Source organism: Peromyscus eremicus, chromosome 1 (assembly GCF_949786415.1).
Source record: "Peromyscus eremicus chromosome 1, PerEre_H2_v1, whole genome shotgun sequence".
Taxonomy (NCBI): Eukaryota; Metazoa; Chordata; class Mammalia; order Rodentia; family Cricetidae; genus Peromyscus; species Peromyscus eremicus.
The window spans coordinates 49,881,410-49,898,245 of record NC_081416.1 but is presented as its reverse complement, the minus strand read 5'-3'; the positions used below and the strand labels follow the sequence as shown (position 1 = coordinate 49,898,245).

General features: G+C 42.0%; 1 protein-coding gene across 3 annotated transcripts; it reads right to left on the bottom strand.

Moving 5' to 3' along the window:
• Window positions 1–8,191: 8,191 nt before the first annotated feature.
• Window positions 8,192–15,015, bottom strand: Ms4a2 (membrane spanning 4-domains A2). 3 transcript variants are annotated; one of them, XM_059248305.1, is made up of 7 exons: window positions 14,954–15,015; window positions 14,032–14,155; window positions 13,384–13,518; window positions 10,695–10,751; window positions 9,931–10,086; window positions 9,486–9,584; window positions 8,192–8,632 (listed from the first exon to the last, which is right to left on the bottom strand). In XM_059248305.1, the coding sequence occupies exons 1-7, from the start codon at window positions 15,013–15,015 to the stop codon at window positions 8,534–8,536; spliced, it is 732 nt and encodes a 243-aa protein (XP_059104288.1). In that variant the 3' UTR covers window positions 8,192–8,533. The 3 variants fall into 3 exon arrangements, with proteins under 3 accessions (XP_059104288.1, XP_059104293.1, XP_059104302.1); XM_059248310.1 differs by having other exon boundaries at window positions 9,931–9,975; XM_059248319.1 differs by lacking the exon at window positions 9,486–9,584 and having other exon boundaries at window positions 9,931–9,975; window positions 13,504–13,518.
• Window positions 15,016–16,836: the final 1,821 nt, after the last annotated feature.

Below are 16,836 nucleotides of genomic sequence, written 5' to 3'. Positions count from 1 at the left end.
AAGGGGCTTCAGGAGTTTGGTTAGCATTCGGGTTGCAATTTGCATTGTGTAATCATATGATCCAGGAGAGATTTGTCAGAAAAAAAAAAGTAGAAAAAAACCTACATGTAATGAAAATACTTTTGTCCTTGAGTGGTAGGAGGGACAAGCTTTGCCGAAGGGGTGAGTTGTTGTTGCTGCTGTTGCTGTGGGCGCTCAGTTACCTCAATGTTTCTAAAATAAATGTGGTCACTTTTAGGGATGGCTGCAATTTCCTCTCACAGGTAGGAGCAACAGCTTATTGATTTCCTGTATTTTTATTTTCTGTGCCTGATCTAAAGGTCACCATCCTTTCCTTATGTTATCTTCCTTGGGTACATGGTATTTTGGTGTGAGGAGTTTGTATTCCTATTTTGGTTATTGGACATTCCTGGGAATTTTTTAATTTATGCTTTGATGTCTTTTGCCATCTTTAGCCTTATCTCTTCAAGTGTTATCTCTGTGGCATTCTGTTCTCTCATTGTGCAATTCACATTAAAAAAAAAAAAACAAAAAACGAGACTAATCTCCCTCCAGAGCTTGGATAGCCCATGCACTCTTGAGCGATTTTCTCCATATTCCTTTCTTGTTTTTGCTCTTCTGTGATTAAAACACTGCTTCTAACCTGTCTTTCAGCTCAATTGTTCAATCTTGACATGGTTCATGGATCCCTTAGAGAATGAAGTCTGCAGGAAACACACCACTAACCTTAAAACTGGAGAGAATGAGGCCATTCAAGGACTATTTACACAGAGATACAAGCGTGAAAGAAGACTTGACTTGAGGAGTGTGATGGAGACTGAGAGACCCAGAGAAAAGGGATTCACAATTCCCTGTAGGCATCTTCTTCAGGAATAGTACAAGACACAGTGTAACAGAAACTAGGGGATCCAGAGTAAAGTGTGCACAATTTTTTGTAGGCTCTTCCTACAGGAACACTATGAGATACAGAGGGAGATTATTTCTCTTCACCTTTAGGAGAATAAAAGAAATTTTAATCTGAAAAAAAAAAAAACAAAACAAAACAAAACAGGTGACCTGAAGGCATGGATGCAAATCTACTTCATCTGGGAAAGAAAATCAATAAACAAAAAGCTACATCCAGACGAGGTGGGAGTGAGCTGTGAGTCCATCGTTATAGTTGGAAGGGGGTAGCATTCTTGAGAAGGCCACGGGCCTGAGTCTCAGGTTAATTGGACCTAAGACTGAGGTTCAGTTGCAGTATTTGAGGGTGCCTCCTTCATCTCCACATACCTTAATGGGAAAGAGAACACCTTCTCTTAAAACAGATGAGGACGCAGGAGTGTCTTTCTAGCCATCAGCAGAAAGAGAAGCAGCGAAGTCAAAACAGGAGCAGACCCAGAGATGAGCCTCTGTGAAACAGCTTACCCCATGCATTCAGGGTATCACTAGAGGAAAGTGAAGTGTCTATGAACTGAGTACTCACAACGCAGGTGTTCATACTCAGCCCTTCCTTCCCATCTCCACTCATAACAAGTATCTGAGCATTTTTCGGTCCCCAATAATCTTTCTCAAGACATCTCAATTTTTAAAAAACTAAATGTTGAAAAGAGTTTAATGGCTTTCTTAAAAAGAAGATACTGCTTTATATATGTGACAAGTTTGGCAGCTATACAGAGCCTGACATACACACACACACACACACACACACACACACACACACACACATATATATATATATATATATATATATATATATATATATATATATACCTATATATATATGAAATAATTATCTAAGAGATTAATGGGATGTATACTGAATTTTAGAAGGCTCTCATAATAAAGAGCAAAATGAAAAATATTCTCCTTTAGAAAATAATGTAATACCCCCTACGACCCCTTAGTCTGTCATGGCTGTACATGTCTATAACCCCAGAGGAGCAATGGAGATACATGGAGCCAGAGAGATGGCTAGCTAAGCTAGGTAAACATAATTACCAGCTCATTGGGAGATCCTGTCTCAAGGCAATGAGGTGGACAGTGATAGAGGAAGACACCGGATGTCCCTCTCTGACCTCCACATGTGTACACACGCCCCTCCAACACACACACACCATACACTGACAAAGTAAAAATAAATAAACATTGTGTTAATCACAAAATAAGCACTTAAAGCCACGTCATCTACTGATCTCTGGGAAAATGAAAATGACTGCCTGAGTTTTCTACATTATAATTACACAGAAGAAGTCTGGGGAGTGTATGTGAGAACAGATGTTTAAGCATGTATAGGAAAGCAGCCAAAAGTCTGTTGAATTTGGCTCTAGATACATTTATTGATATGAACTCTCTAAGCAGATAGTTTAAATGTAATGTTTTAGGTTGGGGATTAAGAAGGACATTAATGGGCCCTTCCCAGTGCCATCATGACTGAGCATGACAAGGAGAACCATGCCCCAGGTGGCTGCCCAAAGTGCCAAGGAGAAAGCATGGCATTTGCAGTGCCCAGCAGTCAGGTGCTATTATGATGAGCACATGTATAGTGTGGTATGGAAGAGAAAAAGAGACAGATGGTTCATGTGCTGTAGACAGAAGCATATCTGAAGAGGTAAAAGTGATGAGAAGCAGGCTGAGGTAAGCGGCTTGATTGCCACCCGGGGCCATGGTGATATCTAGGCCTGGGATGCTGCCAGGGCCCATGTCTGGGCTCATGGTGCTGTTTCAGCCACAGTCTGTGTTGATGTCTATGGCTTCTGAGGCTTCTGATACCACTGCAGGCTGAGAGGATAGAGTTGTACAGAGTTGGTCCTGCCCCTCACTGGCTGCAACACTAGGGAGAATTGGTCCTGCCCCTCACCAGCTGCAGCACTCAGGAGAGCAGGTCCTACACCTCTCCTGGGCAGCACAATAGAGCTGACTCTGTAGACAGGGGCATGGGTGAGCTGGCCCTGAGGGCATAAGAGTAGGATAGCTGGTATCTCCCCCTCATCTGCTGCGTGGTGGTGAGGGCAAGGGAAAGATGCCCTCTCCCCTTTCCCCTGCCACCTGCAGCAGTTGAGGGAGCTGACCCTCCACCTTACCAGCTGCAGCACTCAGGAAAGTGGTCCCTGCCTCTCGCCTGAGCAGTACAGTAGAGCTGACTCTGATGGTGGGACTCGGTGAACAGGCCTGAGATCTGGCCACACATCTGTCATATGGTGGTGTGGGCAAGGGAGAGATGCCCCCCACCCCACCCCTTGCCACCTGTGGAAGTTGAAGAGCTGGCCCTGCCCTTCACCAGCTGCAGCACTCGGGTGAGTGGCCCCTGCACCTGGGCAACACAGTAAAGCTGACTCTGCTGGTGTAAGTGTAGGTGAGCTGACCCTGAGGGCATAAAAGCAGGAGAATCTCCCCTCCACTTGCTCCTTGCTGCATAGGATAAACTAGCTGGAGCAATGCTGGAGAGCTCACCCTGGTAGTAAGGACAGGGAAGAGCTGGTGGGCTGACCAACCCTGAAACTACCCAGGCCCAGACCCAGGGTTATGAGTTGGCTCACCCCAACATCTACCCCATCCATGATCTGCTGGGGTATGTGAAGGGGCACATCCTCCAGAACCAAAGCTGGAGGATCTCCATGACTCAGGGCAACAACAAGATATCCAGAAGGAATCTAAGTGAAAATCTAATATTGATAGTGTAGCAGAAACCAGAGGACTCAAACTAGTCCAGTGACTCATTAGTGAACATTTGCACGTAAAGATATATGGAAGAGGCTTGGGGCTCAGGCAGATGGGCGTGGGGGCAGGGCGTGGAGACTGCAGGGTCATCACCAGGCAGGCTACCTGGAAAACAGGACCCCAAGAAAGACACAGGGATCGCCCAACGACAGAGAAATGGAATGAGATCTACATGAACAGCCTGGACAGGAGTGGGGGTAGTGAAGGGCGAGGGTCGAGGGAAAGAGAGCTTGGGTGAGTGGGAGATCCCAGCTGGATCAACAACAGAGAGGGAGAACAAGGAATAGGAGACCATGGTAAATGAAGACCACAGGAGAATAGGAAGAAACAAAGTGCTAGAGAGGTCCACAGAAATCCACAAAGATACCCCCACAACAGACTGCTGGCAATGGTCGAGCGACAATCCGAACTGACCTACTCTGGTGATGGGATGGCCAAACACCCTAATTGTCGTGCTAGAAACCTCATCCAACTACTGATGGACCTGGAGGCAGAGATCCATGACTAGGCCCCAGGTGGATCTCTGGGAGTCCAATTAGCGAGAATGAGGAGGGTTTATATGAGAGAGAATTGTTGAGACCAAGGTCGGATAAAGCACAGAGACAAATAGCCAAACAAACGGAAACACATGAAATATGAACCAATGGCTGAGGGGTCACCAACTGGATCAGGCCCTCTGAGTGGGTGAGACAGTTGATTGGCCTGATCTGTTTGGGAGGCATCCAGGCAGTGGGACCGGGTCCTGTGCTCATTGCATGAGTTGGCTGTTTGAAACCTGGGGCCTATGCAGGGTCCCTTGGCTCAGCATGGGAGGAGGGGACTGGACCTACCTGGACTGAGTCCACCAGGTTGATCTCAGTCTGTGGGGAAGGCTTTGCCCTGGAGGAGATTGGAATGGGGGGCGGGCTGGGGGGAAGGTGAGGGGGGCGGGAGGGGGGAGAACAAGGAAATCTGTGGCTGATATGTAGAACTGAATTGTATTGCAAAATAAAAATTAAAAAAAAAAAAAAAAGAATTAAAAAAAAAAAAAAAGATATTTACACAAGCCATGTTGCTGTTTCTAAACAGAAAAAAATATAAAAAAAAAAAAAAAAAAGATATATGGAAAAGGGAGTCTACTGCGTGATCACTGTGTCATACTAAGCTTCCATGATAAGGTTTTTCTTTTTAGTTTTTAATTTTCTCTTAAATTTTATTTTATTTGATTTTTCAGGAAGGTTGTAAGGGCGGCAGGCAGATATGGAAGGACAGGAAGATGAATGTGATCAAGATACATAAGGTGAAGGACACATAATAAACAGAAAATTTAAAAAGGGGGGGCATTAAGAGCTCATTAGCTGATTGACTGAAACACAGCAGAAAAGATAGTGACCTATTGTAAGCAAGTTGTGGGGGTGCCTGCCATGTCCTGAGTTATAACGGGGGAAGGAATTTTTTTATTAAATATTTTTTGTTCATTTTACATATCAACCACAGTTTCTCCTCCCTCCTCTCCTCCCACTCCCTCCCCCCTCCTCCTCTCTACCCCCACCCACCCACCCATCCCACCATCCACTCCCCAGAAAGGGTAAGGCCTCCCATGAGAGTCAACAAAGCATGGCATATCAAGTTGAGGCAGGACCAACCTCCTCTCCACTGCATCAAAGCTGAGAGAGGCATCCAACCATAGGGAATCAGTTCCAAAAAGCCAGGGGCAGATCTTAGTCCCACTGCTAGGGGCCTCACAAACAGACCAAGCTACACAACTGTCACCCACGTGCAGAGGGCCTAGGTCGGTCCCATGCAGGCTCCCTCCCTGTCTGTCCAGAGTCTGTGTCCCATGAGCTCAGGTCAGCTGTGGGAGAAGGAGTTTGAAGGCTGTGCACTCCTGGGCTTGGTCTGTATGTCCAAGGCCTCAGACAGACTACACCACAGCTTCCTTGATTCTGGAGACTTGGGATTTGGACTAAACCACACTCCTGGTGTTTCAGGGTCTCCACCTTGCAAATACCCTGTCAAGCGATTAATCAGCCTCTGTAAGCATTTGAGGTCAGTCTCCCTAATTGATCCTCTTCTGTATATCTCTGTTGTGAGAAACAAGACCCCTCCCCACTCTCTAATAACAAATTCAAGACACTTCAAGTAGCAAAAGCCTGGTGGTTCTGTTTTTATTTCTGCTGAACAAGTCATTAACCCAAAGAAAGGTCAATGAAGGTTACACATGGATTAGCATGAAATCGTGGTTTTTATTTTAAACAGAATCCTTTGCTCACTCGCTCTCTGTCATTGACTGGGTGCTTCTGGAGAAGAAATCTTTCCAATGTCTGATACAGCCATCACTCCAAATTTGTTTAAGTTTTTTTTTTTTCTAGTTTAAGTTCTGTGCTCTGAGAACTTAAAATCTTATCTAGTGTACATCCTGGAGCTCAAACATTCCTCTTCCTTCCTGATACATGGCCTCAGTTATTGAACAGATTGTAATGTTTTAGCCCTAAAATAAACTAAAAGTGCGCACGCAAGCAGACACCAGCTGCTAGGAAAGACAGGATCCAATGCCTCCTGCCTATTTAAAACCTAATAAATTTACATCTATCTCATGCACCTCTGGTTTAGGAAATTGTCCATTTGTATTTTATTTCTTACACCTATCCATCTGTCTATCATTGCCTCCTATAGCTTGTGCTTCTTGGATGAACGCTGAATGATATAGGCTCACCAAGAGAAGCCACTTTCTCAAACTCGTATAGCAATTGAATTAGTATCAGTAGCAATGAGTAAAACATGATCATGTCCTGTTTACCCAATTTATTTACAAAATGTGGTTGGTAGCTAGTCCCACATTCTGTTTTCTGCCTTCAGAGTTACTCACACACAGTTCTACTGGGAAAGGAGTAGGGAAGAAAACCCTAGGAACTACTCTTTGTTCTTAACACTACTTAATTAATTGTTTTAATCTACATGACTCCTTTTTTAAATGATTTTTCTTTATTCTTGAGAACCTTATGAATGTGTACAATGAAATATGATCATATCCACCCTCAGTTTTCTTCCTCAAAACTTCCCCCATATTCTCTCAACTTTATTTGCAAGCTCAAAAATCAAGTGAAATAAATCTGATTTATTGTACAAATGCCAGCTGAATGATGCATAAGGAGACCACAAGCACACTCTACTACTCTAGTGGCTAGAGAAACTGTGAAGCAAGGAATTATGGCTGTATAAAGATATGAAGATGTATGGAAGTGTGCCCACTGTGTTCTATGTATGTTCAAGGGGCAGATAACTGATTCTCCAAATGGATTTTTCAATGTCTAATTGGATTCCATTAAGTAGATTATGTTATGAACTTTTTTATTTCTTTTAAAAATCTAAACAACAACGACAAAACCATTTTTCTCGGTTGCTTTTTTACTACCTCCTATTCACAACTTCCTCTCTAATCACCTTTACAAACATTCTGCCCCTCTGCCCTTCCCACTCCAACCCCTGTTTATATTTTGCGTTCATTTAGAATTGCTGTTTTCTCTTCTCTTTCCCACGTACAGTCTCTGGTGATTAATCATTTTCTCTTTGCTTAACTCTTCTCCACCATAGGCTACCTGCTGTCTGATGTTTTGTAATATGCTTTTCTAGTTGTTATGCTTTCTGGATTTGATCCTTATTTTCCCCTTCTAAGTATAGGCATGTGGAGATTAGCTTGCCTTAATTCTATCTCAAAATAATTCTCCTAGCATCCTGATCTTCTTCATTTAATAATCACATCTCATAACCATCTCATAATAAAAGTCTAAAACTAAGCTTCTATATTTAGTTTGTCTCTGCTACTCTTCATCATTCAGATTCCTATATTACTGCTTCCCTCCCCTACAATGTTATCAATATTCAGTTTTATTAAAGACTCAAACACTCAGTATATCAGTCAAACTGCTGTCTAGCTATCTTTTAAGTGTTAACAGCTTGAACCAATTTCCTCTTTGGTCCTTTGATGTAGGATCCTGTGTAACCCAGGTTGGCTTCTAACTCTCTATGTAATGGAGGCTGGCCTTGTGCTGGGATTCTAGGCACACATGCCCAGATCTACCAAATGTGGGGTAAATATTTATCTACATGTGTTATACATGATCATTTCTTGTTTTTCTATTGAATTCCTTTCAACTCAAGTCTTAATCAATTTATTCTTCATTCATCACATCTACCTGAATGATAAAACACTCAGAGTGTCCTTGATTTTGCCTACCCATCTCACTAGACTGAATGACTTAATGGTATTCCCTATTACTTACTACTCACCAATTGGTAAACATCACTGAACAATGACTATGTTAGTGAATATACTGATGAATCAGAAGATATACATATTTTTATAAAATGTTGTACCTTTGAAAAAGCCATCATCACTAGGGTGCAAAATATTTCCATATAGAAAATTATATATCATGTTAAAAATACATATCATGACCAACTATAGTTGTTTAGAATTCTAAAAAGAATGAAGAGCAAACATTACCTGATTATCTAAGTTTAGTTAAATTCTCAGCCTAATTCCTCCTTGTTTTCCTTTTGTTCATGGTTGTGGACATACAATAAGAGCTAACTTATTCCTTGATGACTATCCAGAACGAATGTTTGTGAGACTGTGACACAAAACAAAGAAATTGGAGTGGATGATATCCTGAAAAAGGGGATGTTTAGAAGATCAGAAACAGCGTAACTAAAACATTGGCTTCAGAGAACAGTCTAATTGTAAAACCGGCAGAATGTGGAGCAAACCAATTTTGCCATAATTTTGTAAAGGCATTTAAAGGTTGGCTTTCAGGAGTCTACCATGAAGCAGATTGTTCTGGTCCCCTGATGCTTATGAACCAATAGGAGAAGGTGTTTCCTCTTTGTCTTCCAACTCACTGTAAATTGGTGAATAAACATTTAATTCTTCATAAAGACGATCATCTGTGACCTAATAAAGAGAAAAACGATCCCATATCAATTACCCAGAATTTCCCATTGCTAGAAGGTTTATCATACAGGAATCTCTTCTTTTGTCTTTTTTAATTTCACCCTAACTCTCACGACACTCAAATTATTCCCCTAATGTCTAGAAATCAAATCAGATGGGCTGGCCAATGGGGGCTAAAAGAAACCATGTCAGTGACAAGTTACTAAGGCTAGTCTGTTTCTGAAGTGGTTTATCTTCTGACTCGGGACTGTGGTTACAAGAAGTGCAGAAACTGGAGTGTGTCTAAAGTGGACATAGAAGGTGAACGGTAGGTTCCATTTGTCAGATTTGAGTTAGTACAGTGGCTGAGAACTGGAAATCCCCATCGAGGGTATAATGAACGTGTGTAGCAGGTGAAAACGTAGTTGTCACCATGAGTCAGGGGAGAAAGAAACCTTGAGGCTTATTTAGAGCAATAAAGAAAGGAAGAAAAAATGCATTTTGGGGGAAAAAGAGAGAGGGCAGAAACAAATGAACAAGCTCTTCGGGAACAAAAAAGAAAAGTAAAACCCTAACAGCTGCATGTTTCTATCACACACTGCCATTAACTCACTTCTCACACGCAGCCCCTTCAAAGCACCCATAATTTCTAAAATTATAAAGATTCCATTTGTCTAACCCTCAGGGGACTGTGCTGTGACCACATGCCATTTCAGTGTGAAAAATAAGTTTTCCAATATGAGATATGAAAGCCGGTTCTTGAGAAGTATTTTTTTCAGGGGGGAAAAAAAGAATAATTGTGGAAAATTAAGACTGTGTTTTAAAAGAACAAAGCACCAACTCTTTACCGTGCTCTTCAGGACTTCCTACTGACCTTATTATTTTTGAGTTCTTCTCCAAGCCTATGGGTAGTGAGCAGCACAGCACTGCAAAAGGCCAGGATGGTGAGGAACAGCATCATCAGCACCATTTCCTGCCAAACAACAACCGACCAACAGGCAAAGTCACAGACAGATGTAACACCCCCCACCCCCCGCGCCCCATCCTTTCCCTTACAGAAGCTCCCTCTTTCATCCTCTCTCGGGAGCACACTTTATAAACTGACATGCACGTAGGAAGCCAGGAGTGGCTATTTGGAGATGATAACTCTAAGCTTAAGGAATGTGGCCAGGAGTGGGAGTAAGGCCATGAACCCCTCAAAGTTCATAACTCTATGAGATGGAAACTCCAAATGGGAGGGTATTGTCTCTGGAAAAGAAATGGGGCTTCGCACTTAGGCCGGGACCCAGAGAGTCAGTGTTTTCTCAGGAGATACATACTGTGACAAAAGACGCCACGAAGCAGCCATCGTCCTCGCTCAGGTCCTTGCAGTAGTTCATATAAGCGGAACTGTGGCTCAGATTGAGGATCAGTATGACGATCCCTATTCCTGCAGTGATACTGCTGACGACGTTGGCTCCCAGGCTTCCTCTCACCTGCTGGCAAAAGAACATTCAGCCGTGTAGTTCCGTGTGGCAGCAGCCAATCAACTGATCTGTCTTTCAGAGCTGGTCCTATACAGTAACTCAAAGCTGTCTAGAACTCCAGTTAAATAGGTAACTCTTGCAAACGTACCCATCATCTAGTAAGCATCCATTTCCCTCTGGGATGCCTTCAAGATTAGCACAAGAGCTGGGGATGTAGCTCAGCAGTGGACCACAGGGGTAAGCCTTGCAGAAGGTCAGAGGCTCAATGCTCAGCATTTAAAAAAAGGACACATACATGCATAGTCTATCCTCAAGTCATCTCTGTTGGAAACTAATTGCACAGCCATAAGACTCTATTTAAATACGCACAAGGACAATACCTGCATGGGTCCCTTTTAAATGGTGTCAAAATAATCAAATTTCACTGCTTATTAAGTGACACAATTTATGTTTCTAATAATTTTATCCAACTTTTGCTGTAAAAAGCCTTCCATCACAAAGGAATTGAGGTGAACCACATATCTGCACTCTCTGTAATACAGCTGATACTGGGGGGTCTCCCTTAACACCCCTGAAATTCCACTTGGAAGAATGAATAAAAACACAGTGCGACTCACCAGATACAGTGTGTTTTTCCTTTCAGACATAATTGACAAAAATCCAGACAAAACAAACTGTCCAAAAAGAAACAGGAGAGAAAGGAAAGTGAGTCTCTGCTCTCTGGGATATTCCTTCCTCTACCCTTGAAATACAAAACAAGCTTTAGGTGCCCCATAAGGCTATCTACTAAAACCTCCCATGAGGCCAGTATTCATTATTATTTCCGATAAAGTGCTTTAAAAAGTCAATTGCTTATACAAACCATCTGAAAGTCCTGATAAAATGCAGGTTCTGAACTGAGTATGGTGGCACATGCCTGTGATCCCAGTACTTAAGAAGCTGAAGAAGGAAGGTTGTAAGTCTGAGGAAAGCCTGAGCTGCACTGTGAGAAACAGAAAAGGGAGCATTCGGGCTTAGTCATTAGGTCTTAATGGGACCTGTGGCTCTTCACTTTTTTTACATGGCTCCCCTGTGAGGCGGATTTGCTACTTCCTGGGTAGGCAGCAGGGGCTAGTGGCATCTGGTGGGCAAAGGCAATAGCAGTCTCATTGATTGTAATGCTTTGTTCGCATGACCTGTCTTATGCTGTCGGCTCCTCCAGGTCAGAAACCTGTATCCATGCTGTGCATACCTATGGAGGCTGCTCAGTAGCACATGGTCGTATAGTTAACTATGAAAATGTAAATGTGGGAATATTTAGTAAAAGTAAAAGATGAGACCTCAAATTCAGAACACCATCTAAGAAATTGACATGTGTGTGTCCGAGGAGCACTTAAAAAGCTAAATATCTGCACCTATGAGATGGTCTGGCAGGTAGAAGTACTTGTAACATAACACAGGCTCGATGGCCTGAGTTCAATTCCTGGATCCCACAAGGTAGCAAGAGAGAAATGGCATTACAGAATTGTTTTCTGACCTCCACATGAGCACCATGGCATGCACACACACACGCGCACACACACACACACACACACACACACACACACACACACACACACACACACGGGGGGGGGGGGGGGAGAAAGAGAGAGAGAGAGAGAGAGAGAGAGAGAGAGAGAGAGAGAGAGAGAGAGAGAAAGAGAGAGAGAATAATTTTAAAGCTAAATGTTTGGAAATAAAGTAGAAAGAAAGTTCAAGGAAAATATGGTAGATGGTCAAGAAGATTCTTGAGCAAGTGACCAAGAGATCTGAGAACTACATACTTAGCCTTGTATCAAACCAATGTGATGTTTTTCTTAGATTTAAATATATCTTTATAACTGAATTATCAATAAAAGTAATACACAATAATGAGCTGGGCGGTGGTGGTGCACGCCTTTAATCCCAGCACTCAGGAGGCAGAGGCAGGCGGATCTCTGTGAGTTCGAGGCCAGCCTGGTCTACAAAGTGAGTTCCAGGAAAGGCACAAAACTACACAGAGAAACCCTGTCTCGAAAGAAAAAAAAATAATGATATGGAATGATGGAAGATAAGCACAAGAGACCTTGCAGCATGCAATTTTATTTCTACAATGCTCTAAACATTGAAAACTAATTTTCAGTCTTAGTGATCTGGATGAGAAGTCAGGGAGCAGCGAGACAGGAAGAGTTGTAAGGAAGTGAATGTAACTTTCAAAATCATAGACAGACTCCTTGTACTGAGGGTGACATATATGCTAACATTTTATGTGTGTGTGAGAGTCAAATTTTATCAAATTCTACACCTTGTATACACAGAACTCTTCTATACACAGAATGTGCTCTCATTCAGCCACCTGCTTTCTAGATAGTAGGATGTTTAAAAAGGAATCCAGCACATTAGTGGCCAAAAGCATGCCAAGGGCCCAACAGATATCCATCCAGTATTGCTACCTTGTTCTCACCTGAGCAATATCCCCCCTCCTTTCTTAAAGACAACCTTTTATGCTATCGTGGGTTTTTTTTTAGATTTTTAAAAAATTTATCTGCAAGTGTGTACGTATGTCTGTCTGCAAATGTGCACGTATGTCTGTGTATGACATATTGGCCCAAGAAAGACCAGAGGAAGGTTCTTATCCCCTTGAGCTGGAGTTACAGGCAGTCGTGAGCATCTGACATGGTGCTGGGAACTGAACTTGGGTCCTGTGGAAGAGCAGCAAGCACCTTAACTACTAAGTCTTCTCTCCAGCTTAACTTAGTTTTTATTAATGGATAAAATATATGTACTTAGTATGTAATTTTATTAATAGTGTTAATGGCATTTTCTTAGAATACAAGTGTTAGGCAAGTCATTTAATTTTTTTTTTTTTTTTGGTTTTTTGAGACAGGGTTTCTCTGTGTAGCTTTGCACCTTTCCTGGGACTCACTTGGTAGCCCAGGCTGGCCTCTAACTCACAGAGATCCACCTGGCTCTGCCTCCCGAGTGCTGGGATTAAAGGCGTGCACCACCACCACTGCCCAGCTTTTAATATCTTAAATATTAATGTATTATTTTTACAATTTCATACAGTCAAGTTTTTTAGTCAATAAGTATGTTAGTGGTTTAAACCACATCTAAGAGTGATAAGAATCTTTTACTCTTGTTAATGAGTTATATGTGGAGAGAGCTTTGGAAACTGAATTTATAGATGCTATATGCATACAAGTGAAAAATTTTAGATTTTATCAAAATGCTAGAGATATATAGATTTGATGAAGAGAAAATCTCTGATCAGCATTATTTCAGAAACAATTACAGATGTGTTCTCACCAGCACTGCTCCCCAGAATGGATAGCCCGCTCTATACGATAAAAGTACTTCTTCATCGAAGTCTGAAATATGGAGTGCAGAGTAGACAATTGTTCCAAAACAAAGGCATATCAAGCCAACCAGAATTTGTGTTGCCTGTGGAAAACATGAACTTTATAAAGTTAGGATATATTTTCTCAAGGGTATACCAATTTCTCTGTAAGACTGAACATGAGAAATCTCTTTAGTGTCTCACGCCTTCCTGAGATTGAACTAAATGTGAGATTCTCTACTGTCTTCTTTTCAGTATAAAGAATGGAACTATGACTAGTAGACTCTAATGTACACATAGTTAATATGTGTCACATACATCTTTATTTCCATAGTTATGGTGGATGTGAGTAATTATTTTTCTATCTAAGTAACAACAGACATTATGTATCTATCCTTCATTCCTGTTCTCTATCCATGTCCCAGTCACTTAAAGTCTTCTTGAGAAAATGCTTATCTCTTCCCAGAATGCGCAGAGTTCCATCAGTTCCTCACCTATCAAAAATGTTACAGGACCTATCCTCCTCATCAGCCCACTAGAGGAAATTTTAATATATCCAAATATTCTTTTCTAGATCCAGCCTGAATTCGAGTTGAGAAGGGAGGCTAGGCACTTACCCCCAGGAACTCCAAATCTCTCTTCAAAACTGTCTGCCATGTCTGCTGTGGTGGGGGTGTCACTGGCTTCTCTGGCAGAGCTTTAGCAGGAGGAGATGCTTCCAAGAGCTCAATGTCAGGCGCACTGAAATTTACAAAATTCAATCATATGAAAATTCTCTAGCTCTCTATGTTAAGTTGTTAACTGACAGAAACTGGAGTGTTACTTGTTAATTGTGTTTCAGAAGCATCCAGCAGTTAAACTCTTTAGTGTAGTGCCTGAGAAGGCTCAGAGAGTCAAAGCAATCAACCATGGACATTTGAATATTATCTAAGTGTTTATATAGAACAGAATAGAACAAAAACCATGTCTCATACTCTTGTTCATCTCAAGTTGCCATAAGTTCCTTCTACCAATCTCTATCTATAATTAAAACAAAAACAATCAAATATGCTTGTCTGTCAACTTCAAAGTCATTTTAGCATAGAAATGCATCTGCGTGTGTTTTGTCAAATGCACACAACTTCACACACAGAGGGATTAGTTCAATCTCCATTCCTATTTTAATCTTGGGTGCAGGATTCCATGCCCTAAATTTAACAAAAGCCAACCTGGAATGCGGTCATCTTAGAAAGCCTCTGACCCCTATAACACACATCAGACATAGAGGTAACAGATCTGTATGTTCAACTCCCCCATCTCATACCCCAAACCACAAGTCTCTAGTGTTAGAAAATATAGTATCCCCAGTTTTCAAGCCAAGTAAAAACCTTGCTGCCAACTGCTGAGAGAAAAAGACACTAAGAATGTGTAATCAGCACAGTTAAGTGACTTAACTTGAGTCTGTGAACCAATCTATGAATTGGCATCTGCCTGCCCAGCACTGAATTTCTCTGTCTTGGATAAATAACTTCAATGGAAAAAGCAATAGTCCTTGCTTACCTGGGGGATTCTTGTGGGTTTGGGAGAGCAAGATCTGCTCTGCTCTTATTTTCTGTATCCATTTTTTCATGAATTGAGCTACTCAGGAATGAAGGATACTGTTGTGCAGAGATGTGGTGTGCTCTGGGTGGGCAGTTAAGATGGGCTGACTCTGAATACCAATGGCTATCTTCATGCAGATAAGTCTCCCAGTTGATTGATATCAGTGGTTCTTTTCTCTTGCTATAATGGAAAGTAATAAGACTGACACGTTTACTGAATGGAGAGCAGGATGAATGGAGAAACTTGAGCATTTTAGAGCATAATTGTGCCTAAGAAGTGGAATTAATGGAACCTAATAGTGAAGCGTCTAGGCTCTGAGAGGATAAAAGAGAGAAGTAAAAATAGATGTGCTCTTTAGAAACTTCATCTGCTATGTCACGAGTTCTTCAATTTGTTTTCATGTGTGGCCCCAAAGCTGAAATGTGTGTATTAGCACTAGTCTCAATTTCAAAATGTATCTGGACTTTGCATCCTCTCTTCCCCTTCCCCTCCCACTCCTCTTCCCTCTCTCTTCCTCACCTCCTTCTCATTCTCTCTTCCTATCTCCCAGATAGTATTTTCTATCTGCAGCAAATGATCTTGAAAACAGGACCCCCATGCCACTGAAACTAACCAATGTACTATTTGAATCAAGAAATATGCCTTTCATTGCTCTCCCACTCCGTCCCTCCCCCAGCTTGATCATCCCATTCCCTCATGTTCCTTGATAGAGGGAGAGATTATGGGGTAAGGGAGAAACTTGGTGCTAGGGAAATTCCCAGGAATCCACAAGGATGACCCCAGATTAGAATCCTAGGTATAGTGGAGAGAGTGCTTGAATTGGCCTATCCTGGTAATCAGATTGGTGAATACCCTAACTGTCATAGAGCCTTCACCCAGTAACTGATGAACCAGATGCAGAGATCCACAAACAAGCACCAGGCCAAGCTCCAGGAGTCCAGTCAAAGAGAGGGAAGAGGGATTATGTGAGCAAGGGGTGGGAGTCAAGATCATGATGGGGAAATCTACAGAGACAACTGAACCAATCTCAGAGGAACTCACAAACTTTAGACTGCCAGCTGTGGAACCTGCATGGGACTTGACAAGACCCCTGGCATACGGGAGAGTTGTGTAGCTGAGTCTGTTTGAGGGGCCCCTGGCAGTTGGTATGTAAAATGAATAAAAAAATTTAATTAAAAAAAAGAAATATGTCTTATCTGAATGTTTCCATGGCAACTGCTGCAATCTTTATAATGGTAAAAACAAGACAAGGAAAATATGGAGGGATGTGAATTCATAAATAGAAATGTTATGAGCAAATCTGAATGGTAGGAACTGAGCAATACATCTGCCCAGACAAGGTATTCACTCAACTATATCACAACTAACTACCCCAGAACACAACAAACAAAGGGAATTCACAGGTCTGCCTTGCTTATATTTCAGTTTAACTCTATGAATGTTTCTTTTTATTACTGCAAGATACTCTGCATGATACCCTAATTGCCTGAGTTATTTTCCTGAGATATAAAATGTCTCAAGAGAAATTAAGATACGTATATTAATAGAGGATTCTGATGTACTGTGGGGCGTTTACCCAACCACTCCCACAGTTCCCCAGAGTTTTCTTGAGTGCGAGCAGCAGGAAATATTAGATAGAAGGATTTATTGCGGAGAATCTTGTGGAGATAAACAGATAGAAAATAAAGGATAGCCTCGAGAGGGCCTGGAACCTTTTCCAACGGGGCCCGACTGTCTCTGCCCTAGGGTTTTTATAGAGACGCCAAGGGGGTGGAGCAAAAGACCTCCTCCCCCAGCCCAGCCAAGTGCAGACCATCTCAGACACCTGCACTCAGGCCCGT

Bases quoted from the DNA above. Each gene is read 5' to 3' on its own strand.
- Ms4a2 (XM_059248305.1), bottom strand. From the start codon at position 15,015: ATGGATACAGAAAATAAGAGCAGAGCAGATCTTGCTCTCCCAAACCCA. The intron at 14,156-14,953 runs GTAAGCAAGGAC...TGTAAATTTCAG, and splicing joins AACCCACAAGAATCCCCCAG to TGCGCCTGACATTGAGCTCT. The intron at 13,519-14,031 runs GTAAGTGCCTAG...TGTTTTCCACAG, and splicing joins GAGATTTGGAGTTCCTGGGG to GCAACACAAATTCTGGTTGG.